We start from the raw sequence: 26,542 nt of genomic DNA on the forward strand, positions 1-26,542 counted from the left end.
CAGGCTTTATTCTACGTTTTCTGGATAAATGACGTTACTACCATCACTTCCGGTTTATCAAACGTACAGAATGGCGTTCATTGTTCATAGTTGTACGTTAGTTTTTGAACAGGTTTCATTTTCTTTCACGGGTAACAATTTTAGAATTAGTTTCATGCAACCAAACTACTGACACAAATCAGGCTCCATATCTTAGTATCTTCAAAAATGGAATAAACAAAGAAAAAAAGACAGTTTATATCTTATTCACAACATCTGTAATGCATACGCTTAAAATACACAGATATTTTAAAAAATGTTAAACCAGACTTAACATGTTCTTATTCAACTAAAGTTTCTTTGAAAAGAAGCAATATTTGTGTATATGTACAATACAAAAAATGTTTAGTCTTTCAGTAGAGCTATATATGGTAAATTTGTGAACAATTATGTACATGAAGATAAATATAATTGTCGTTCAGAATCCGGAACTCTCAGATTCTAGTTTTGTCAGAATTTATCAAACTGAAACCTGATCTTTCAAAATGTGTTATACACATGACACGAAATCAACCTCTTTTTCTTGGTCCCTTTCAAGCTCTCATTAACAAATGCTTGGCCTTAAAAACTTTGTATTGACAATGTCAATATGATTAAATATTATGATATATAAGTGTTTCAAAGTAACGTTCATTAAACTATCAAAATTGCATAGGACAAAATCCTGTTACCGAAGCGGACACAATAACCATTCGTATCACCGCTAGGGATGTGTGTGTCCAGTACCATCGCTATGAAAACTACATTTTATTCAAAAATCAGCTTAGTCGTGCTTATTACCACCTAAAGCATGCAATCGCCGTTCAGAAACAAAAAACAAAAATTTTGATTTGCACGTGATGGTGCCAACAAAGAATAGCTAGATCAATTTCAATACGCCAGAATACTTATTTAAAACATATCATTTCTTCACACATACGCAACCTAATAACGAATATAATCTTAAACTCTCTTTTCAGCAATGACTTTGTACGGTTTAGTGGCCAGTTGAAATGTATTTCCGACAGGTGTGATATCGGGACACAGTCCAGACTCCATTTTCCATTTGTATCGTTGCATCAAACTCGCAAAAATCAAATGCAGTTCAGGTTTTGCTACAAATTCACCGAGACACACTCTTGTACCGGCCGAAAACGGTAACCAGCTCTTTGGTTTGGGTCCGAGCTTTCCATTCTCGTCTAAATATCTTTCAGGGATGAATCTGTCCACATCATCCCAGGCGTTAGGGTCATGGTGTAATCCCCAGTGATTGATGACTACATTCGTTCCTTTAGGGATTCTGTATCCAGCTTAAAAATACAATATATGGAAAACGAAGTATTATTAGAAAGCTGAAAATGCATCCATTGTATTACAGCAACCGCTAAAAGTTTGTTTTGACTGACTTTCAAACAGTACCGATTTGTTCTCAGCAAGTAACTTACGACTTACCCACATTACAGGACTCAAAGGTGGAGGACGAATGACTTCAGAAATATTTTTTCTGTTAAACATCGAGCTCACGCCCTTTAAAAACATAATTGAGCCGTGCCATGAGAAAATCAACATAATGGGTTTGCGACCAGCATGGATCCAGACCAGCCTGCGCATCCGCGCAGTCTGGTCAGGATCCATGCTGTTCACTTTCAAAGACTATTATTATTAGAGAAACCATTAGCGAACAGCATGGATCCTGACCAGACTGCGCGGATGCGCAGGCTGGTCTGGATCCATGCTGGTCGCAAACCCACTACGTTGGTTTTGTCATGGCACGGCTCATATAAAGGTCAACAAAGTGTTAAAAGTATTTGATTAGACACCAAATTAAGGTAATGGACCCGTAATGACCGTCGCAATTTACGATCGATAACGTATTTTACCGAAAGCAAGTTCGGCATTTCCGGCTGCTAATGTAGTTCATACAAGTGATCAGTCGAAGAACGTCGAAAAAACGTACGGAGAATAGATAATTGTACGGAAATTACCGAACGCCACGACGGGTCAACCACCTTATTAATATTCAGAGGACAAAAAGTATGACTAGCAGTTAGAAGATAGCTCGTGCGACTGAAATAGAGCAAAATTTCCTTTCATAAACATGGGCCTAATGTTTTGTATCACACTTACACACTTCTGTATCACGTGACGCCACATGAGCTATTCCTGTTGGAACAACGCTTGATAGACGCATGCTTTCGTGTAATACAGCTTCTGTGTAACCCAGATTTGGTCGATCTCCAACGCCCGGTAATCTGTCTCTACCTAGATTGGAAAAGGGATTTGTGATTTTACGTGCAAGAGCTTTTAGAGACCTCGATTTGTAGAAATTACGAATTTCAAAGTTACTATGACTGAAACTTTTGAAATCTTAAATACACAATGTCTATTATTTGAATACATCTACCAAAACAAATCCGACAGATATGCGAGAGCGCCATAATACAACAGATCAGTCTAAAATTTAAGGCTGTATGTTCCGTATGTTAAATACTTCCTACCTTTTTTCCTTGACACAAATGCAAAGTTCCTAAAATTCCATTAAATATATCCCGGTTCGTACAGACAGTCAACTATATAAAATTATGATCGTGCAAAAATGTACTGACAAAACGTTATGTGGCGGGTCTGAACATTTAGTTAAACGCCCCAGATTTGATATGGTTCGTGTTTCCGATACTACTTCATGCAGGGTGAGTGCGCGTAATCTATCTGCTATTTATAATTCTAGAACAAGGTAATACATTGCTGAAGAAAGGCATTACACACTAGTTCCATACGAATAAGTTAAACCATTCTTTATTACTTTATCAATATTGATACTTTCACTTACCGACCGCGTTATCAATTTCTTCCTGAACCTTTTCTTGTATGTCTGGGAATGCCACCATGTGTAACAGGGCAAATCTGAGTGTGAATCTTGAGGTATCTATTCCAGCTGAAACATACAGAGCCAGTCTTTAGAGCATTACAGTGGTATCCGACAGAAGTTCTAAATACTATAGGGTTATTACAACAGTATCTTGATCCGCAGTGTTGTGTTTAGCTTCAGTGGATTGTGTCAGACCTGCTCTAGTGGATTGTGTCAGGTCTGCTGTTACCCAAAAGCGATTATAATTTTAGGCAAATAAGACTTAAGTCATTTGAAACAGTGTACTTTTTGATGCGACGTGCAAGACGTAATTATCTGGGAATGTCACCATGTGTAACAGGGCAAATCTGAGTGTGAATCTTGAGGTATCTATTCCAGCTGAAACATACAGAGCCAGTCTTTAGAGCATTACAGTGGTATCCGACAGAAGTTCTAAATACTAAAGGGTTATTACAACAATATCTTGATCCGCAGTGTTGTGTTTAGCTTCAGTGGATTGTGTCAGACCTGCTCCAGTGGATTGTGTCAGGTCTGCTGTTACCCAAAAGCGATTATAATTTTAGGCAAATAAGACTTAAGTCATTTGAAACAGTGTACTTTTTGATGCGACGTGCAAGACGTCATTATCGGCTAACTTTTGACGTCACACCTCGTTTTAGTTTTCGCTTCGTTTTCGCCAAAACTAATACAATCCGTTATTAACCCGTTTCCGGTAGGAGTTGAATACGTTGGTTTTGAAATACAAGCTATATTTCAGTAATACACATTGAACATGCAAAAGGACTTACCACTATGCCATACTTGACCTGCAAATAATATATATTATGTACGCCCCATTTTACTTTCAACGAAGTATATCATCCTAGCCTTACCAAAGAATATATCACCAAGTGTTTGGACAAGGTGATCTTCATCTAGACCTTTGGCAGCTTCACCTCCATCCTCCTCTTCCGCTTCCATTCTAGCAAGGATTAGGTTATCTGTGAAATGCCGAATATTTTCTGAAATATCAATATAAGATGGACTTTACAGCAAGAAGGTTAGTGTACTGGGATCACCGCAACGCCAGTTCGCGCGGCTTGTTTGTATTATCATTTATATTTATAAGTCGGGTATTCACTTCATGCTAATCCAATTCCTATTTCTTTCAATTTTCCGCATCAATAGCCTGGTGGTATAGTGTCCACTTCGGATGAGAGCGATCTCTGGCGCATCATACCAAAGAATTGAATATGGTACAAATACCTCCACTGCTTGGGACTCAGAGCTTGAAGAGAAACCGGCATCTTTTCTTTCCCATCACCTTGGTAATGAATTCCATCAGGACTGGAGGAGTAGTAGTGATGAATGTAAGTTGAAGAAATTGTTTCGTAATCAGTCCGCCCGCTGTGTTTATTGGTGATAGCGCAGATCTACAGATCGCAGGTTCGTGGGTTCATTCACCGGGGGAGGCTTATGCTCTCCGTGACGATCGATAAAAATATTTTGTTTCAAATGATTCGTCCTCCACTTCTGATTCATGTGGAAAAGATGACAATTACTTATGGAAAACAGGGAGCGTCCGGGTATATTCGGACGTGTTTTGACAGTTCGACTTTGACAGGTTGCTGTGAATGATATTTTGATTGGCTGCTTAACAAACCCTAACAGTTAGGAGAAAGAATATCTACAGATGCGATATCCAATCATATCTAGGCTTGTAATCTAAATTGTTGTCACAAAAGCAATTTCATTGGCCCTTCCCTCAGTCTGCATGACTCGGACGAGGTAGGAAAATTTGGACAAATTAGCAATAATTCGGACATAAAATACGTAAGAATAAAGTAAAATTCAAACATCTGGACAATAATTAAAATTTAATTCATTGAATAATTGGTTCAATGTAAAGATATCATGTACGAACTTAATAACAATTCTAGTAGAAGGAGCCTGCAATTTATTGCATGTCCAAGTTTTTCTTACTATTAGAAAACAGGTGTTTTAACTCAGACACTGACGTTTTCTTCTATTCTGAATGCAAAGTTAAAAGAAATACTATCATATTGTACCCGATACAGCAACTGATTCCTCGTCAAAAAGATCCTGACTCGCAACGATATCGTTGTTGTGTGCAGAAAAAATGAGTACTACATCATTACTTTGGGTGTTATGTCATTACAATGTTTGGCGAATTGGACGTATTTTAACGGAGGCATATCAATTTCACAAAAGAGACTTAAATTAGCTTTATCAGATGGGAGAAAATATAATTATAGATTTGACTTGAAAACTGTACGATGTCCGATGTCCGAACTTACCTGGAACAGAATCCAGGAAAACTGTACGATGTCCGATGTCCGAACTTACCTGGAACATAATCTAGGAAAACTGTTTGGGCTAACTGCGCACTGTTACATAACTGAAATACTGTTAAAAAACGTTGATAAACCCAATGCAAGAGTTTCGTAATCGACCTAAAATAAGTAAGTTTAAATCTAAATTTCTTTTTACCAAAAGTTAAATATATTGTAACCATGGTAACCCAAAGTTACCTTTGCTAAATGTAGATTCTGCTTCCTTGAATTTCTTTCTAATAAAGCGCTCCATCAGCTGATCAGTAATTGCCTCCACGTCTTTGAAGAGTGCTGTCTTATATACGTGTCTCAATGGTGGAAAAATGTCTTCCCATGTTCCTGCTCCAAGCTTCTCAGTGAATTCATCTCCAGTCTCCAAAATATACTGTACTTCCTTATCCTTAAATTCATACCTTAAAAATGCAACATGGCAACTCATTATTATTTGAGCCGCGCCATGAGAAAACCAACATAGTGGGTTTGCGACCAGCATGGATCCAGACCAGTCTGCGCATCCGCGCAGTCTGGTTAGGATCCATGCTGTTCGCTAACAGGTTCTCTAATTGCAATAGGCAATGAAAGCGAACAGCATGGATCCTGACCAGACTGCGCGGATTTACAGGCTGGTCTGGATCCATGCTGGTCGCAAACCCACTATGTTGTTTTCTCATGGCATGGCTCAAATTTTAAAACCAAACCAAACTTCAATTCACCAGTGTTTAACATGCCGATAAGAGAAAATCAACATATACAATATAGTTAGTAAAAACTTAGCTGAAATTCAATTCGAGATACCGAATTCCACCACCAGCGTGTACATTGGCGTGTCGTGTGAACTTAAAATAAAGAAAATCCTTGTTTTGTCTTTAAACTGAATTTCGCTACACTTTAGGCTTGAAGGAAATGAAACTTAAAACTTGGAGAAACATTCTAACTGTCAGTAGAGCTTACTCGTGAAAATGACCGATATTGTGATGGTAAAAAATATACAAAAATTGTTTTCAGTCACACAAATTAAAAAGGAGTATTTATTGAGCTCTATGGCAAAAAAACCTCCTTACTTTCCTCCGTAACAAAGTCCAGTAATAATGTTGACCACAATAAAATTTATATATTCGACTGGGTCAAACTGTCCAGAAATTGTGTCAATTTCATCAAAGGCCGTCTTCACTGCCTCATGTATTCTGTGCTCTAGAGCGTCTCCTTGCATGTAATATCTGCACAAGAAGGCAAACATAAAACAAGTTTTCAAATAAAAAGCAAAAAACAAAAAAAAAAAAAAACAACCAAAAAAACAAACAAACAAATAAATCCTAGAAATGAGCTTATTGGTTAACAATATTCACATAACATAGTTGGTGGCTATTGTGTTGGAAAATACGACGTCGAGCTAAACCTCTCTGAAGTTGTAGCTATTTATTTGTAATTCGTTAAAAGTCTCGAATAACTGGGTCATGAATGGCATAACATGCGTCGTTACGCATTCTATGTCTGCATCGAGGTGTTTATATCATATTTTCCTATCATATACAGACTCTATTTTTTCCACCCTAATTGTCATGTATTAGTTTTCCTACCAAATTTATTTAACACTTATTGTATAAATTTTAATATTTTAAGACATATGTGTGTTATATAATTAGTATTTTTTACCGCAATGCCTTTGATGCAAGTCTTCGATGTATCTTCCACGTGGGACCATAATTACCAAAGACTATATCTTTTCCGCCATACGTGAACACATCAACTAAAATAAAAAATTAAAAAAGTACTTATCTAAATACGCATTATCTAAGTGATACACACTTCAGAAATCTTCAAACGCAACGTTTGATAAATTGCGAATATCTTTATAACGAGTGACTGTTGAATTCTGAAATTTGCATTTGTTTAGCAAAATAATAATGTTGTTAATGAAAAGTCAAAATGTTTTTGAAAATTTAAGTTAAGAATCTTTATCATGTTTATTTTTAATATCTCTTGCCTCCACAAAAGTTTGAAAAGCCATACAAGAATGAAATTATTTACCACAATTCTTAAACGACGGAATTTCATAGGAAGAACGCAATTTAAGAACTGAAATATACACATTTTGTCCGTGCATAATGAACATTGTTCATACATGCATTGGGCCAGGCACTACATGGTGACATATAATGTTTGTTTTGCTCGAATCATGTGTAAAATAAGGAAATACAGTGTAGTTCCATGTTGTTGAGGAAATATTTTATTATGAGGTAGATAAGAATGTGGCTGTTTTATTTTTGAATTAGTATAATGTAAACTAGATAAAGAAAATGTTTCGTTCAAATGACAGTCTGTATTTGAAGCTCACCAAAATCATGTAGAAATTGGTGCGGATTTTTAATTACGTTAAAATTTCGTTTTACTGTCAAAAATTGTACTAAATTCATTACGTCTTCATCAGAAAATAAAATAGTCAAGTCAACAGAGTGTAAAACATACTTTTTGGCTTGTTTATGAGTGTAAAACATACTTGTAAACAAGCCAACAACGAAGGATTCGAAAGTCGCAAAGATGAAATTCCTTTCGGTAGTTCAAAACGACACTGGTTCTCAGCTTGCCAAAACAATCGCAATTGCTCGCACAGAGAAAGCAAGGTTAAAACTGCTTAAATGGGATTCGATGGCCTCGGCCTCCGTTGCTTTTAAACAAAAATCTCATCGTAATACCGTCCCGTCGAGACGGACCGGACTAAAATGAACTTACCTAAAGTCCAGTTATTTATGTTCTCCATCAAGGGATCAAACTAGACAAAAGAAACTTACGGGTGGGAGTTGCCATTCTCGAAGCAAAATCTGTCGACTTTTTAACCAGCACCTCCATGGCTGTATCTATTGTGTTGACAAACACAAACGGTATGGGACCTGCCAAAAATAAAGATTCCAATTAGGTCTATTTTGACCGAACCATATAATTATTACTTCATGTGTAAAATTATTTCAAAACCGGAGCAGCAGTTTATACAAGAACATTGTTAACGTTTCCACAATACACATATAGGGAAAAGTGACCATGCCAAACTGGCGGCCATGTTTTTTTGACGTAGTGGAATAATTTGAACAATCTAGCCATAGATGGTCACACAAGGCTTATTTGTGTGATATCATTTTAAAATCAGAACAGCAGTTTCATACAAGAAGATGTATAAAGTTTCCACTACATACGTATAGGAAAAAGTGACCAAGTCTCATGGCGGCGATGTGTTTTGACGAAGTTTGTAGAAGGTCACACAAGGCTCATTTGTGTGAAATTATTTAAGAATCAGTCCAGTAGTTTCATATAAGAAGAATTCTAAAGTTTCCCAACCCAAGACCACCACGTTAAATGATTCTCTTATACCGATATACCCCAACCTAGAAGTATATCGATGCTAGCTTGGCGTTTGAATTGATTGTTCGTGGTTACATCAAATTTAAAATTCACTAGCCTTACAGTTCTGCTGGCATACTGATCTATCAGTTGTAAAACCAGTGGAACAAGTCAATCATAAAGTTGCTGTTCATAGATGGAAAAAGCTGATATTAGGTAAAAAAAACAAAGATATTAGGTAAGACATTTATGGAGAAAGGAAATGTTTTGAATGTTGGTTTTATTGTGGTTGGAACTGAAAGTCTGATCAGGATCAGAAACAATTAATAAGGTGATACTGTGATACTACTGAACTAAATGCTTTATTTATTTATTCATTTTTTGTTGGTTTAAAGTCGCTCCGACACAGTTATAGGTCATATGGCTACTTTTAACTTTGAGGGTGGAGGAAGACCCTAGGCACTAAACTTCCGAAAGCCAGCTTGATGGCTTCCGCACATGAAAAATTCAAGGCCCGAGTGTGGCTTGAACCCATATTGACGAGGGGCAAGTGATTTGAACTAAGTGACCTTAACCACTCGGCCTCGGGGTCCCGTTTTATTTATCATACCTTGATTCTGCTCTTAAAGCATGCGCACTGTAACGTAACGTAAATCAACTATTGCAGACAAGAAGGTTTCACTATCATCCAGAAGAATTACGCATCTAATGAAAAACACGTATCCTCACATAAAAATTCATCGCACCGAGTGAAGCTCGAACTCACAAGTGATTTAAAGCCGGCGACCTTAACCTCAACCTTAACCACTCGGCCACGGAGGCCCCTTACATATAACTACCTGAGTTATGTGGTCACTTGTCTAATAATTAGAAGTAATGTTTGTCTTTTCCATTGACTGGCTGTCTAAACCGGGTTGTCTGTGTAACAAAAATAACACAGAATGCTAAATGAGTAAGACATCTTGCATCTTGCAACTTTAACTGGTCAAACACTAGTGTCACACTACAACTGTGAAACGCCGATGACTGTTTAAATATCAGCGTACCTTACTGTGTGTTTACAAATTACCTAGTCTAACAGTGATCACCGGTCCATACTTCTTTGACCACTCAAGTGCCTGTTCATGGAGCTTCTTTGAATCCATCTCTGTATTATAATAATGAATTAACATGTGAATCACCAAGATAAGATATGTCGTTGTGTAGATTAATAATGTTAATGCATAACTGATCTCAAGAAAGAAAACCAACGTGAAATGATGTATTTTTTCGGTGAAATTCAACGTTGATGGCATACCTATACTGAATAAGCTCTTTAAAACTTCACTGCAATTTCAAAGATATATATACAAATTAAAGAATTTTCGTCAAATATTGATAAATAGACCTAAAAGAATATTATTACTTAGTAACACAATTGTTACTTACGTAAGGCGTTGCCAAGGACAGGTAGCCCAGAAGGCCCGGGTGGGAAATTGTACTTCCATTTCTGTATCAACCAGTAAACAACAAGACCAGTAACTAAAGCAACAAGACATGTTACGCCGATAGAGCCGGACAACAGGAATTCCTGAATCATGCTGGTATCCTACAAGTGGTAAAAGGTAAAAATTATTATCGGAATGAGGAAGTCGGCTATATTGTTTGTTTGTATATAAGTTTATTTATAGTCGACACCGGTAACCCATATGGGCGTGTCCTTCAGAAGACTGTTAGTACTTAATGTTAATAGGAGGATATTGCATGATACATAATACAGAAGACGCTCAATTTTCAGAAGCGTCCCTGGTTCTTTAGCGTGCCAAGTGTAAAGCATCCGTACACGGGACTCTTATCCCAATGTAAGTAATTTTTAGTTAGACAAGCGGGGGTTCGAACTCACGACCACTGGTTTCGTAGTCAGAAAGTTTTGACACTGTAGAGTCAGTTATATATGAACACAAACAATGAAACTTCAATATTCAGCTCTGACTCCTACCCTAGATACTACAGGTTCGATCTTAGATGTCGTATGTAATTGACGTAAAAAGGTTTAGAGACAATAGATTTAAAGCGAAACAACGCGCCGAAAAATGCTAGTCGTACAATGGCCAGTTCTACTGGATTTCAAGTTTTATTGTGTAGAACATTTTTTCCTGGAACTCACTGCTATGCTATATTTTGCTAAATTAGACGACAGGTTTTGCTTGAGATTTTGGTAGCAGGATTTTCACCCTGTAATTTTCATCAGAATAACGGAATACTCAAAATTGTTAGGTAAATTATACTTACAATATTTCTGTTGAGTTTTCGCGTTGGCAGGTATTTCAAGAGCTTACGGCGGACGTCAACAGTGCTAGCCTTGACACTAAAAATATAAGATAATGAAAACATAGACATAAATAAGTACAAAAGAGTCAATAGCTTCGTGTCGTAGAACTTTTCCCACTTATGATGTAGGGATAATACACGTTTCAGACGTAAATACATAACTCAAACCTGTATTGTCGCTTTTCTTGCATAAAAAACATGACACGACGACTAAATGTATTGTTTTCATTATGTGATGACTTTACGGTTCCAGTCCATTTTTTTAATTCCCATTCTGTTGTTCTTTGAAATGGTTAATACGTTTTATATCCATAGCCGGGGCCCAGAAATAAACAACACTACCAAAAGCATGTACTGAAGGTTTTCAAACGATTTTTTTTTTTATTTCTCGTTATTACAAACATTACATTACCAATAATTTTGCATATTACGTTGACATTCGGTACACAGGAACACAAGTTCAGGAATAATAACATTACAGTCGAAAAAGACGCACAGCCTTGTAAAAACTGGCCTACATCACTGGAGTCTGACATTCTTTCATAAAATTCCAGACGTACGTCTTTAAAAAATACCCCCTCCCCATCCCCACACCCTATAAAACATTTTTCTTATACACTGGAGTATCATTTTGAAGATAAAGACATCTGGAGTTTTATGGACAGAATTTCAAGACTCCTGTGTCGATATATAATATTCCTGCACACCGGAGGAGCTTTATGGTGATTTCACCGGTGCTGTAAAACTCCTTCTGACACCCCGGGGTATAAGATGGTTCTCATTCTGTAAATGACGTATAACGAACTAAATATTATATGTAGAAATTAGTAATTATTATCTTTTACGTAAAACCGGATAAAAATCAAATACCTTGAAGTTCCTCTACCTTCCTGATAATATATTTCCCGGTTTAAACAAAAAACGCTATTTTACAAAAAGAAACGTAAAGTTTCACTGCAGATGATAAAACAAAACCGTAACTATTACGATGGGTCAGTGGACCGACCCACCGGACCACCAATTCAAAACAGTACAGGAAACTTACTGGGAATAAGGTAAGCCTATACCTCGGAATAAGGTAATGTTTGTCCGTTCTGACTGGTCAGTCATTTAAACGAACCCATGAAACGATTAGCGTTTTTAAAATTGATTTTTACTGCATTTACAGTATTTTTTTATAGATTTTGTCAAAATATGCTGCCTTTTTAGTGTATAGAAAAAACAAATATGAAAAGAATTAGTCACGCCTTGTTATCTATGTAAACAGTGGATCATCTGATTCACACAAAAACTACTTAAACAATGTATCACTATTCATATGTTTTTCGTCCGATACTTTAGTGGAACTAAGACAGTTCTTGAATAAAAATGTGATTATATATATAAATGTTTTGATTTATGGAACGCCGTACACGCCATAAAGTTATATTGGAAGTCTATGGGAAAAACAATTGGTGTTCTCTGACCGTTGCTTCCGTCTTTGTAATGCCACGACGTACTTCTTATTTATGGACGCCAAGTTCACGCGATTTGTTTATATGATAAAAAGTACTATTATTAAGTAAATCATTTGTTTGATTCTATTGTCACTATTATGTGTTGAATATGGCATGCAAGAATACTTCTTATTTATGGACGCCAAGTTCACGCGATTTGTTTATATGATAAAAAGTACTATTATTAAGTAAATCATTTGTTTGATTCTATTGTCACTATTATGTGTTGAATATGGCATGCAAGAATACTTCTTATTTATGGACGCCAAGTTCACGCGATTTGTTTATATGATAAAAAGTACTATTATTAAGTAAATCATTTGTTTGATTCTATTGTCACTATTATGTGTTGAATATGGCATGCAAGAAATATTTCCCTGTTTATGGACGCAATTCACGCGATTTGTTTAACGTAAAAAGTACTAATAATTAAGTAAGTCATTTGTTTGATTCAATTGATCCTATTATGTGTTGAAATTTTGCATGCCAAGAATACTCTTATTTATTGACGCCAAGTTCACGCGATTTGTTTATATGATAAAAAGTACTATTATTAAGTAAATCATTTGTTTGATTCTATTGTCACTATTATGTGTTGAATATGGCATGCAAGAAAAAGATAACATCACTGGTTATAGGTGCAAAAGGGAATATCCAGCTCTCCGGAAACTGTTTACACGGTAACTCCGCAGAGCCTCGTTACCGCCAAAACATTTACCCTCAAGGTCAGATGTATCAATCTGCATCTCAAGATGATTGGAGTTACAATCCATTCAATCCATTCCCACAAGTGGTTACTGAGATACTAGCTTACATACAAAAGCTTAACCAAACAGGACGCCGACTCACGGGCGAGTCCAATAGCTTTATCTATTCTTTGAATAGTCGAGCTAAAACAGCTGTTATAAAGTCATTTGTTTGAATTTATTTTCGCTTTTATTTGTTGTGGTGGTATGCAAGTAAAGGATTCAGTCACTGGTGGATGATGCAGATGGGAGTATCCGGCTCTCAGGTAACAGTTTTAGTTCTATAAATAAACGTCGGACTTCAATATTTTACGATTTTGACATTTCATATAGTCCGACGTTTTATCGAAATTATAAATTTCCCTTTAGAGTGTTCCGCAAAATATCTTGCGGAAGGTTTTACAAGTTCACGGTGGAAGTGACTGAAAAGCGATAACTAAATACCAACAACGGACAAAGAAACCTATTTTATACACCAAATGAACATACTGTCTTACTGTAAATACTGAAGATCTTCCCGCAATCTCAAAGTGAAATTTACATCCATGCACTTCCGCAACACAACACGAAACTGTCAAATCTTCTTTATCATAAAGAATGATTTTAGACGAAAAAATAGTGTCACGGTCGGCTTTGAAAAAAAAAAATGCGGCCGGTTACTAACGTATTGTCTATGTAGTATGCATATGTTTATAATCGATGGGTGTAACCAGCATTTATTGGTTTTAATTTAATGAAAAGTTATTTCAACAAATTATTAGTTCATATCAGAGCAGTTTGAAAGGCTAGTCCTCGTGTATTCGGCGGTATCCATGCGTTAAATAATGGCCGCAGATTTTCACTAGTGCTGTAGGCTAAACGTATTTTTCGTCTAAGCATGTATAATTGATTCTATATATTTATTCAGTGTTGTATTGTTCATGATATTTCATTAAATTACGCTAGAAGAATTTGTGTAATGTGTCAGGGAAGTGATTGGAGGTGCAGTTTTAGTTACTGTTAACTAATATATCACGTGTTTGAGAGTTTTCCTACATTACACTTCAATAAAAAAAGGTCGAAATCTGTGCTATGCAAACGACTGTCATTCGATTAAACTTGACACAGGGACATGTTGAACGTCCAAATATTAAAAGGTGCCCTGTGCAAGTTTATGTTATTGAACTAGTAACAGTTTACGCGGTAAATCGGCAGAGACTCGTTACCGCCAAAGCCAGATATTCCCATCTGCACCAATCACCAGTGAAAACAATCTTAAAGCAGTCTGTGAAATCCTTTTGACAGTCTAAGGAATCTTGACAAGAAACTGCTCAGCTCTGAGCAGTAACACCTCAGCAGGAATACAGATATAATTACTCTACAGACCCTTTGATCTAATATACCCTGACAGTCAGCTGGTGGTCAGCAATCTGAGGGATAGAGTGGGGCTAATAAGAATTACAAGCACACAGCCGAAGCTAAACAATATTAAAGAAGACCTATGGACATAATTTATACATCAGTATAGCAACAATTATCTCATGATTTCTTTATTTGAAGATTGCTTTTGTATATACAGTTATTGCTAATAAATGATTTTGCTGCTTAAAAATAGGGTGTCAAAATTAAAGTATAAATTTAGATTATCATTCTAAATTCTGTTATATTTTAATTTCAGTTTTTTTTTCAATGTCAAATATAGGTAAAACATTGCTAACAATCAAAGGCCCTAAAAAGTTATAGTTTTTAATTATAATATGTAGAGTCTCTGTAACAAAATATATATTGATAACAATTAGTAACATTTTATGAAAAGGAAACAAAATATGAGCCGCCCCATGAAAAAACCAACATAGTGGCATTGCGACTATCATGGATCCAGACCAGCCTGACATTTGAATAGGCATAATAAGAAGGATGTACATGTCTTATAATGTCTTATTACATGTATAACTTCAGACAGGAAAGAAATGAATTTGTTGTTCTCGAGTCTCCTGGTCGACATTAATTTAAACATCCTGATCTCAAACATTTTTATGCTTTTACAATAAAAAACTGACTTTTCATGTTTTTAGAACAAAAAAGTAAAAATAAGTAACAATGATAATTAAAAGTATGTTTTAAATTTAGCCAACACAAAATACATTATTTCTATATTCAACTGTAGAATATTAATGATCATGATTTCTTAATTTTTTTTTAGCTTTTGAAGCTTTAACTCTTCCTATGTACCTTGTTTCTACAATATAAACTTGCCCATCTTTCAATTTTGACAGCACCATTTATAGTTTATAGGGGTATTAATTGAAAACTTACTAACTGAATTGCAAACAGTGTAGATCATGATCTTGCTCTGAAATGGTCGCAGAGGCAAATACAATTGCCACTGCAATTGCCGCTAGCATAATATTTAGAGTTAAAATTATTTAAAGTACATAGTTTTGAACTTTTGACCTTGCTTGAACAATAATTTAGTTACAAGCTTTCTTCCCAATCGAGCTGAAATACATTAATAAAACCTAACAATTACATGTATGTATAAATATGTAGTATATTAATTACATACATACATACACACATAGAAGCCATTTCAACAAGGAGGACAGGGGTCCTTTTATCATGGGGATCAGGGAGGACACAAATATGAGTCTGGAAGTATGTTTAAAACTTATCATAAATAAGATGAATAAAATTAAATATATCCACAGATGAAATTAGTATAGTTTGTTTGTTTGTTTTGGGTTTAATGCCGTTTTTCAACAGTATTTCAGTCATGTAACGGCGGGCAGTTAACTTAACCAGTGTTCCTGGATTCTGTACCAGTACAAACCTGTTCTCCGCAAGTAACTGCCAACTTCCCCACATGAATCAGAGGTGGAGGACTAATGATTTCAGACACAATGTCGTTTATCAAATAGTCACGGAGAACATGCGCCCCACCCAAGGGTCAAACTCATGACCCCGCGGTCCGTAGACCGACGTTCTACCTACTGAGCTAAGTGGGCGGGCTGAAATTAGTATAAGCAGTCTAGATCCTGAGATTACACCATATCAACACTAAACTTGTTGGAGGTGGGGGCAAACTACACAATCCCCCAAGCCCTGGTCTGATGCCCTACTCCCTTCCTTCCGTCTAGTATGTCCAATAAATGATACATTTACTATATTTGCACATGAACTGTAGTGTCAGTGTAACATGCACTTCCATAATCAATTTACGCAATATTTGATAAACTCAGGGGTTAATTCAGAGGTTGCTTCCTTCTGTGGTGCTCTCATAAATTATGTGTTTGTGTGCTTTTTAGACATGCTTGGATTCTTAGCTCACTGATATTGTAAAATGTGCATCTGGACTGAAGTCGTACACATCATCATTTTATTTTTTCTTTAGACAAAGGGTTTCAAGTTTTGATCAAGAAAAAAAACATAGAAAGTTAATGTGTTACAGATTTTTAGATTACAATTTGCCAAGATGTTCAACATTATATCAGCCTCCAGTGTTGGGTCATAATTCACTGTGGTCAGCAAGCTTGTCAGTGATAATGAGATAACATGCTGGGCAGCAAACCACAGATATTTTCTGTATCTGACCAAGATTCCTTAGACTGTTGAGGGGAAATTGTCTATGTGTACTATATTATAAAAGTATTTTTAGGCCATTTCCAATCCAAAATTGGTACTGGCCTTGCTAATAAAATAACAATTCTGCTGAATACGCGCTACAGAAAGTGCTACGCTATACACATTAAGTATAAGTTAGATAATACATAAAAGTGTGTTACCGGCTGGTATCATCATGCGCGGGGGAATCTCAGGGAACGTAATTTGGGTAGCAAACGAGCCTCGTAGAGGCGAGTTTGCTATCAAATTACGTTCCCTGAGATTCTCCCAAGCATGATGATACTCGCCGGTAACACACGCGTATGTATTGTCTAACTGATTTATTGCATGATTAAAAACAGTAAACTGAACACATTTTTTAAATATCTTAAATTTAAAATATTTAAAAATATTTCCCCTCTTGAGCCTCCCTTAGAAACATTCCATGGTAAACCCCCAACTACCATATAAAAGCCAGAAGATGGCGCTGGGCAGGTTTTTTTATATAAATTATGCATGCTTCACATCAGAGATCCCTTTTACAAAATTTTAAATAAACTACTAAAAAAAAAAGTTATAAAAAGTGCATAAATACGCATTGAAACATTCTTTATCAATTGGTGTAATTGTTTTTCAAAACAAAAAGTTGTGAAATAGAGTTTCAAAAATAATTTAAACTTAAACTGCTAAAAATTTGAATTTGCTGGGAGGTGGGGGGGGGGGATGGGGAAGGCGCTACGGAGGTCATGAACCCTGGAGAAATAGGGAATGTAAACAAACCCCACGTGGCTAATTTTATCAACAAACGTATCTATGAAATTAACACCTAGAGCATATTGTAAAACTTTGCCAGAAACGTAATTTGAATTTTTAAACTGAATAGAATATCATAATCATTTTTGCAGTTATATTTTTATGTTATTTAAAAAATCAAGTTTTAAATCAAGATGTAGAGAACTAAACTACAGAAATACAGTAATAAATTATTTCAAATAGCTGATCATTTTCAACAATAATATACTATTATTGCATGACTGCGGCATTTTCCTTTGAAATTTTGTGTTTTCTAAATTCTGGTATCGCCACGGTTAGCCGTGCTCTAAATTCCGTTGCACACAGGTATCGCTCACAGTTTTCTCTGTCTGGGGTGTAGAACAATACACAGAAATTAGCAAGTGTTGCTGTGATAATGTGTTGAAAATGATCAGCTATTTGAAATAATTTATTACTGTATTTCTGTAGTTTAGTTCTCTACATCTTGATTTAAAACTTGATTTTTTAAATAACATAAAAATATAACTGCAAAAATGATTATGATATTCTATTCAGTTTAAAAATTCAAATTACGTTTCTGGCAAAGTTTTACAATATGCTCTAGGTGTTAATTTCATAGATACGTTTGTTGATAAAATTAGCCACGTGGGGTTTGTTTACATTCCCTATTTCTCCAGGGTTCATGACCTCCGTAGCGCCTTCCCCATCCCCCCCCCCCACCTCCCAGCAAATTCAAATTTTTAGCAGTTTAAGTTTAAATTATTTTTGAAACTCTATTTCACAACTTTTTGTTTTGAAAAACAATTACACCAATTGATAAAGAATGTTTCAATGCGTATTTATGCACTTTTTATAACTTTTTTTTTTAGTAGTTTATTTAAAATTTTGTAAAAGGGATCTCTGATGTGAAGCATGCATAATTTATATAAAAAAACCTGCCCAGCGCCATCTTCTGGCTTTTATATGGTAGTTGGGGGTTTACCATGGAATGTTTCTAAGGGAGGCTCAAGAGGGGAAATATTTTTAAATATTTTAAATTTAAGATATTTAAAAAATGTGTTCAGTTTACTGTTTTTAATCATGCAATAAATCAGTTAGACAATACATACGCGTGTGTTACCGGCGAGTATCATCATGCTTGGGAGAATCTCAGGGAACGTAATTTGATAGCAAACTCGCCTCTACGAGGCTCGTTTGCTACCCAAATTACGTTCCCTGAGATTCCCCCGCGCATGATGATACCAGCCGGTAACACACTTTTATGTATTATCTAACTTATACATATCAATCAACCTGCAATTGTCACACTTTAACCATGATATAACAAATGCAGCTGTAAACATGATATAAACAGAATTATACAAAAAAACATCTAACCTGTCACTAATTTCGTCTAATACTCAATATAGTCCCCCTGCAGTCACTGGGCTACTGGATAAGAGATCTAGGTCACGCCTGTTTGCATTTTCACCAGCGTATATTGGTGGTGGGAAGGGATCGATAAGACCTATGTATTGTACATAATTTATTATCGCATTGTCGTTTTCCTACAGGTGTATTGACTGGAGAATGAAAATGTGTTAAAACACGGAGATCACGTTAAATTTATACTAAGTCTTGTTAACTCAAACGAATCGATATACATGTCGTCTTATTAATTCAATTTAAATTGTTTGCAGTTTTTATGCTAGAACAGCATTCATGCATATTTGTTTCCTAAATTATAACTTTTATCATTTACTTTTTAAACATTGAACGTTTTTTTTTATCAAAAGTTGCTTTCAACGCTGAAAGGTGAAATATTTCAAAATGGTATTTTTTTAATACGTGTTTGAATGAATGTAAATTTACCAACCCATCAAACTACTGTTAATCGTAGATTTAAATAGATTGATGAAACTGGTATTAATGTATATAACAAGTATAACCAGTTATATAGTTTAACTGCTTTAACATAAAAATTATCAACTAAAATAAACAAACCTGCGCCATCAGTTATATCCTAGCTACTCCACTGTACATGTGTATGTTAACCTTTTTAAAAGGACACTTGCAGTGGTGTAGTTTTTATCGTTTATAACTAATATAGAAGAATATTTTCGTCAGCAGAGGATCAATAAATGGATGTGGACTGTAATATGTCTCCTGTTTTGTTGTTGTTTTTTTTTATCAAATTGAGGCACAGTAGAAAAATCTAGAGTTAGGATCGCAGTACAAATAGGTTTAATAATAGGCACACATCGAGAAAAGGTTTGATAATAAGCACACGCTGAGATAGGGATAAGAACAAGTACACATCGGAAAAATGGTGGGGCGGAGAAATTTTCTTCTACCGTAACAGTTGTGCAGGCAAAGTAGTACGTTCTATTCATTAAACGTTAAGGTTACTTTGCGCACGTTAATAAATACTGTAAATTCCACTCCCTCTAACACCATCTTTTGCAGAATTCTTGTATACCGGTAGTTCAATCTAATGGACCAAATACTGAAGCCATGTATGGGGAACCTTTTCAAAACCTCATTACGTCACTTAAAGATTGCTGTTGTGATAGTTTATAGATCCTGGAATCATGTAAGCAAAAGACGTAAACTATCAAACTCACTGCAGACTTGGTTCGACCCCCAATCAGATGATTGTCATGACAGGCACACTACCTTGATAGACAAAAACTGCATTAATTATTGATGAAGTTAAATATTAAAGAATGCTTTTTATGTAAAATTACAACTTGTTTGTAGATGTATATTTGGAAATCAGTTTTCGCAAAGATGAATTAGCAATCAATGTTGTTCTCAACAACTCTCATTTCTTAATTTAAGACATCAAATTGAATTCACTCGTATTAGATGTCATACTGACAGTCCTATACGAGGGTTGTCCCAGAAAATCGCAAACTTTTTTTTTATTATTTCGAAAATAAGTGACGCATCAAATAATTATTTTAACTGGGGTTATTTCAATGTATACTTGACAGGACTATAGAGTTTGAAATTAGATATCTGTCATAGTATCCGAGTATTTTTCAAATAATGGACGGCAGTCATTGCTAGTCGGCGCACGCTCAGTTTTCCTCCTACAGGAAGAAGCGGCTTCGTTTTAAATTCATGTAACCTGATATACACCTCACAGGATTACAATGTATACTGTCGTTAACGGCAACGTGTGGCGCGTAATTATATTTCGTTTCAAGTCTTTGGCCTCACTAACGTTAAAAAAGTGACGTAATTTTGAAAGTAACAGTCGCACGCACTTTCATAAATGGCATGGCGGTTAAAAATACGTTTGTATGAAATGTCAAGTTTAAACAGGATGTCAAAAGTATAATTATGTCAAATTTCTGACCACCGATGATATTTCCGGCCGAAGGAAATAGATGAATTTTCTCACGCATTCTTCATTTGTGAATTCAGTTTTTGTGAAAATCATGGTTCAATTTACGTGACCAACTAGTCTCTTTTACGTCATTGGTCAAAATATACTTAGTATCTTGAATGATACATATCCTAAATGAAATGTTTGTTAAATACGTTAAAACTAACAGACCGACACCATAACCAATTAATTCTGACGAGAAAGATATGCTTGTATATGAATCAAGGAAATTATTAACTAGCTTTCCTGAAGGTATTGAAAAATATGTGAAAGTTCTTTTGATGCCGTAATCTCAACACACGTTAGAAGTCAGTGACGTTGAGTCAAAATATACGTGTTTTAATCATAAGAATATTTAAAACAATTTGTTTAGTACAGACTGAGTTAATGAATTACAATTAAGCATCCCTGTAAAACCTGATGATTTATATGATACGAACATTTTTATTATTCAATCAATTTGCAGCTGCTAGTTAATGAAACAACCTGTGAAGTAGATTTTTACTGGAGCAATGATATATAACGTCTGTCTCCTTCTGAGGTGGTTTTTTATTCTATGGCATACAATAAACAGAAACTAGAAATATCACTAATCACTTAACAACTCTTACACGAAACACTGCTATAGACAACTTTTATTTACAGATAATTTCAAAAGTTTTACATATAACATAATTACTTTATCGGTACATCAAATGTATGATCATACAAACTTTATGTATTTGTACCAATAATAAAGTGTGTGAAGTTCGCGAGAAGTTCGATATTTGGCATTGGACATTGGATAAGAGAGCGACATTGGACATTTAAAGCGTGAAGTTGGCGAGAAGTTAAATATTCGACATAAGACATTCGAAACAAAACCGACATTGAACATTCAAACCAAGAACGACATTGGACATTGAAAACAGGAATGACATTGGACATTCGTAAAAAAGGTGGACATTGAACATTCGAACCAAGATCGGCATTGGACATTCGATTCCAGAACGACATTGGACATTCAAACCAAGAGCAACATTTGACATTCGAATCCAGAACAACATTGTGCATTCGATTCCAGAACGACATTGGGCATTCGAATCCAGAACGACATTGTACATTTGAACCCAGAACGACAACAAGAACGACATTAGACATTCGAAACCAGAACACATTGAACATTCGAACCATGAAGTTCCACGTCAATGGATATTCGAAATAAGAACGACATTGGACATTCAGTTTGAATGTCCAATGTCGTTCTAGATTCGGATGTTCAATGTCGTTCTGGTATCCTAAAAGCTTAATACTTTAAAATATCTTTTTGGTGTTTCCATTTGTTCGAGATATTTCTATGTTATTGAATACATACCAAAAGCAATTGCTCTTTAAACGGGAACAAAATGTCTTTGAATGTCTTGTATTGCTGTTGAGTTAATACATTTTACAGAATGTTCTTAGCATTAAACCCCTTCAAACGAGTCAAAAAGAAATTGGACGTTGCAGAAAATGTGCAAAGTTTGCAGATGTTTGCGCTTCTTTCTCGGAATTCAATTACTTTTGTTGCTGAAATGGGATTAAATCGCAGTATAAAGATAATAAGCAATATCCCTGGAGACATTGAGCGTGAAATAGTAGGATTTATGCTTATTTATGTGCAGTTTATCCTTGTCTCGAAAATTCCCCATCGGTATTAAATAACGATTCTCTTTGTTAATCTGTTCTTAACAAGACACCGATCCGCCCTAAGAGATTATGTCATTTACCTACCATTGATACAGTCATGACCGAGAATGTGAATGTTGAGTTGTCACGTTTCCGAGTATATCCTCAGGACATTAGCTTCTTAGCACATGAATCAATACTATACATTGATCATAAAATTGCATTGCTATATAAGGTTGGAAAGTGCTAAATGTTTCGGCTATAAAATCAAAAGTGTACAACATCTTTTTATCAGCTTTTCTGGTATTTCTCTTCTTGTGAGACAGTTCTTTCTAGATGCAATCGAAAAATTATTTACCGTTATTAAGAAAATCATGCTCACATGCCTTAGGAATGTTACGGAAACAAAACGCTAGTAGTGTGTATGTAGACATCAGACAATATCTACCTTCACTTTTATTTTACACACAAATTTTCAGCATGTTAAAGTGGTTAAATGATCCATAGTCTTTCTGCATTTAACGAGGCATATCCTATATCTGGCAGATTATTTACCGAACTCGTAAACAATTCATTTAGTCGTCGTGTCATTTGTTAAGCAAGAACAGCGACAACACACGTTTGTTTTGTGCATTAACGTCCTCGGAAGCCCTTGGGATATGTTTCCCAACGTAAATACACAAAAGAAACATGTAATATCCCTACATTACTGATAGATTATATGTTATCGAAACACATAAGAACTAGTTGACTTTACTATTTTTTTTCATTGAAGAGGTAAACTTCCTTAATTATCAAGTTTTATATATAACAACCGATAAGTACGTATTTGGGGTATTTTTTTAAGAATGCAGGAACACTTTTATTGTTGCGGTGGTCAGTTTAACACAACATTTAAGTTAAAACATTTAAGTTGGAGTTTTGTTTTCGTGGATTTTGCGGTTTGGTAAATAAACGAAATCAAATCTTAACAAGTGAAATTCCCATTAATTTCATTTCAAATTTGAAATCCGTGAATTCATATCCCAAAGATAGCAGATTTTTCAAAACCAAAACATTCCATGTTCAGGAATTGAGATGATTTCACAGTATGGGGTTCGTTTCATTATTTTTATTTGAGACTTTCTGGCACCTCAGAATCCTTTGGCATATAGTGAGAATATTTCACTGATTTATAAGAGTGTACCAGTGGCATACGTATGCAAATAGTTCCTTGGAAATTACATTTTATATAGACATTTCTATCTGTGTTTTTTTCTGAGACATCTACGCATGTCCCTGTCAAACAATAGGGTAAACAAAGTCTACTGATTGAATGGGAATTCATTTTTCAGACCAAACAGCAATCATTAAGAAAACTAGACTGACCTTTTATAAATGTTAATAATGTTACAATGTGACAACGCCGTAAATGATATTGCGTCGCAGAAAACTGTTACAATATTAGTATGCAGAAAATAGAGAGTTTGAAAAATATATTGTATTTTGTAATGATTCAGCAAAATGACCATAATGCACTGCAGAAGAGGATGTATATATCCTTACTGTATATGCCGTCCTATTAATTAATTATTTTATTGTATTAAATGCTAGTCTACATGTATAAGAAACATGGTTCTTTTTTGTTATTTTAAATGCCAAAGAAAAGGATTTTCTGGGATAAAAAGAATAATTTTACTAATATAAATTTCAGAAAACAGTCAATAGAACGGTACAAATACCCAGAGTTCATATTTGAAAATATGACAATGTCTACACATAGTTTATATGAGCATAAAATAAACATTTGCATTAATGTTATTATATATGTAGGTCTAAATCAGTATACAAAATATATAATTAAACATAGTGTAAAAGTGATACAACTGATTTTAACGAACGTCTGCTACTGCTTTGTACTTGCTTATTAACCTTTAGCCTGCTGGCGGCAAATGATTCTTCCTTTGCGACCAGTGCAGACCAAGATCAGCCTGCAATACGTGCAGGCTGATCATGGTCTGCACTGTTCGCTATTCAGTCAGCAAAGTTTCAGTGAACACCCCTTTGAATAATAAATGGTACTGTCAAAATTGAATAATGGACCAGTCCATTTTAGAAACTTAGCAGGGTAAAGGTTAATGTAGCTTTGCAACGCACATTTGATGAGGATTTTCTATCATTAATACGTCAATATCTAACGATTGAATACTGTAGTAAATTGGTATATTGGATGCCTTTACAGAAATATTCAAATGTAATACATGTAACTTAATGAAGATTTTTTACATTATGCTTTCATCAGTAGGAACATGCGTCATTGAATTTAGTGCAAAAACTTACAAAATATTTTTATTATATATTATTAAAGATATCCAATGACCATTTTTCACTAAACTATTTTATCTTTAGATATTTATTTCATATATATAAAATCCTGATCAAATGTATTTAACTTTGATAAATATATAAATTTAGTTTGCATATAGAGCTCCATTCTTAATGAAATGTCATACAGTAACAAATGACTGCTAAAACAGCCAATTTTTAGTGTTTACACAGTGTTTATCTATACATGTACACAGTGTGTACTATTTCAAACCATTAATTCACATTGTCATAAACCAGTTAATTTTTGTTTACATGAACTATATGAAGAAATTGTTCTAAAGAAATCTATATCTTATTTACCTTTATGTTTTTATGTATGAATGGGGTATATATCGTAACAGCAAATATTCAGCTATACCGTCGCTTCATGTATATTGTTTTCACTTTGGCACTTGCTTAGGTAGTTGAACTAGTAAATAAAGTAAATAAAGGTATAGTAAATGCTGCTACTCTTTGTTTATCCTGCAGACTGACAGTATTCTTAGACTAATAACATCAGCACGGAGAGTGTGGACGCTATGCATACTAAAGAATTTATTGTTCACTCTTGTCAAATTACTCGATGGGTAACAGCATCTTCCCAGCAAGCAATTCCTGTCATCAATAATTTATTACCCACTTTAACAAAAAGCTGTCAACACCTATGATTTATGAGCAATAGTGGCGTAAGATAAATCTTCATTCTGAAGCATTTCCCTGGCTGGAGACCATGTAGGACATTACCTATGTATAGATTTCTACTGCAATATTGGTTTGCTTTTCTGAATACATCCGGAATGCTAAAATCTAATAAAATTATACACCGTAATTAGTTTTTCTTCTGTCAGTAATCTCATAAGTTTGCCTCCTCGGCACAGTACATGTAATAGAAATTAGACAAAATTATCAATATGTATTTTAGGCAAACCCTTAGCTCGTTTGTACCAATTATATTTTCTATAAACAATATAGTATCGTATAGAAATAATAGTGTAACAGAATTCCCAAGATGGTTCCTTATTTCAAAGGGTAAACAATGCAATGTAGAGTCAACCATGATGATCAAACACTTGAAAATAGAATCACATTCTTAACATCAAATCAATTAACTTTAAGGTTATCTGAACATTTTCAATGCAGTGATTCCTTGCAAGCGTAGAGCGCAACCAAGAAAAACATATCATACTAACCTTAAGCCCGCTAAATTTCTGGAAGGACTGGACCATCATTCAATTTGGGTGATACCATTCATTATACGAAGGGGTGTTCACTGAAAATTTACTAACTGAATAGCGACCAGTGCAGACCATGATCAGACTGCACCATCCACTATGTCCAAAGTCGATTTGCTAATTACTTAAGCATAACATATATAATTCTGAGGGAATGTAGTGTTTGGCACAATGCATATAGAGTTTATATGACAAAAGATCGAAATAACGGTCTTTGAAAAGCGAATAAATGAAATAATTCCTTTTAAGGTAGTAGATGTGTAATAGAGTACCTCCTTTTTGAAGAGTATTCAATTCCTACCATAAACCCACATTTACTGCAATTCTCAGGGGGGCGTAGGTTCAAGCCCTACTAGGACCAAATTTTTTTTCCCCTTATTTTCGATTTTTTCTAGTAAGTTTTTACTTCTTTCAAGACTTATGATAGATTTATTGTACAAAAATGAAAAATAAAACATTTGCTAAGCGATTTCTTGCTGTTCAAAG

At 35.0% G+C, this 26,542-nt stretch overlaps 1 protein-coding gene across 4 annotated transcripts; it reads right to left on the bottom strand.

Annotated features, from left to right (window-relative positions):
* Positions 1-229: 229 nt before the first annotated feature.
* LOC123558002 (steroid 17-alpha-hydroxylase/17,20 lyase-like) lies at positions 230-19,513 on the bottom strand. 4 transcript variants are annotated; one of them, XM_045349857.2, is made up of 12 exons: positions 19,442-19,513; positions 10,825-10,900; positions 9,982-10,141; positions 9,623-9,700; positions 8,010-8,108; positions 6,874-6,967; positions 6,282-6,437; positions 5,419-5,633; positions 3,760-3,888; positions 2,849-2,953; positions 2,146-2,280; positions 230-1,328 (listed from the first exon to the last, which is right to left on the bottom strand). In XM_045349857.2, the coding sequence occupies exons 3-12, from the start codon at positions 10,130-10,132 to the stop codon at positions 982-984; spliced, it is 1,509 nt and encodes a 502-aa protein (XP_045205792.2). In that variant the 5' UTR covers positions 10,133-10,141; positions 10,825-10,900; positions 19,442-19,513; the 3' UTR covers positions 230-981. The 4 variants fall into 4 exon arrangements, with proteins under 4 accessions (XP_045205792.2, XP_053400360.1, XP_053400358.1 ...); XM_053544385.1 differs by lacking the exon at positions 19,442-19,513 and adding an exon at positions 18,836-18,963; XM_053544383.1 differs by lacking the exon at positions 19,442-19,513 and adding an exon at positions 13,603-14,262.
* Positions 19,514-26,542: the final 7,029 nt, after the last annotated feature.

Source organism: Mercenaria mercenaria, chromosome 5, assembly GCF_021730395.1.
Source record: "Mercenaria mercenaria strain notata chromosome 5, MADL_Memer_1, whole genome shotgun sequence".
Classification (NCBI taxonomy): Eukaryota; Metazoa; Mollusca; class Bivalvia; order Venerida; family Veneridae; genus Mercenaria; species Mercenaria mercenaria.

Excerpts from the sequence above, each read along its gene's own strand:
- LOC123558002 (XM_053544383.1), bottom strand. The coding sequence starts at position 13,652 with ATGGATGTAAATTTCACTTTGAGATTGCGGGAAGATCTTCAGTATTTA. Across the intron at positions 10,901-13,602 it reads GAAGATCTTCAGTATTTACA|TGTCAAGGCTAGCACTGTTG; the intron begins GTAAGACAGTAT and ends TTATATTTTTAG. Across the intron at positions 5,634-6,281 it reads GGACTTTGTTACGGAGGAAA|GTATGAATTTAAGGATAAGG; the intron begins GTAAGGAGGTTT and ends TGCATTTTTAAG.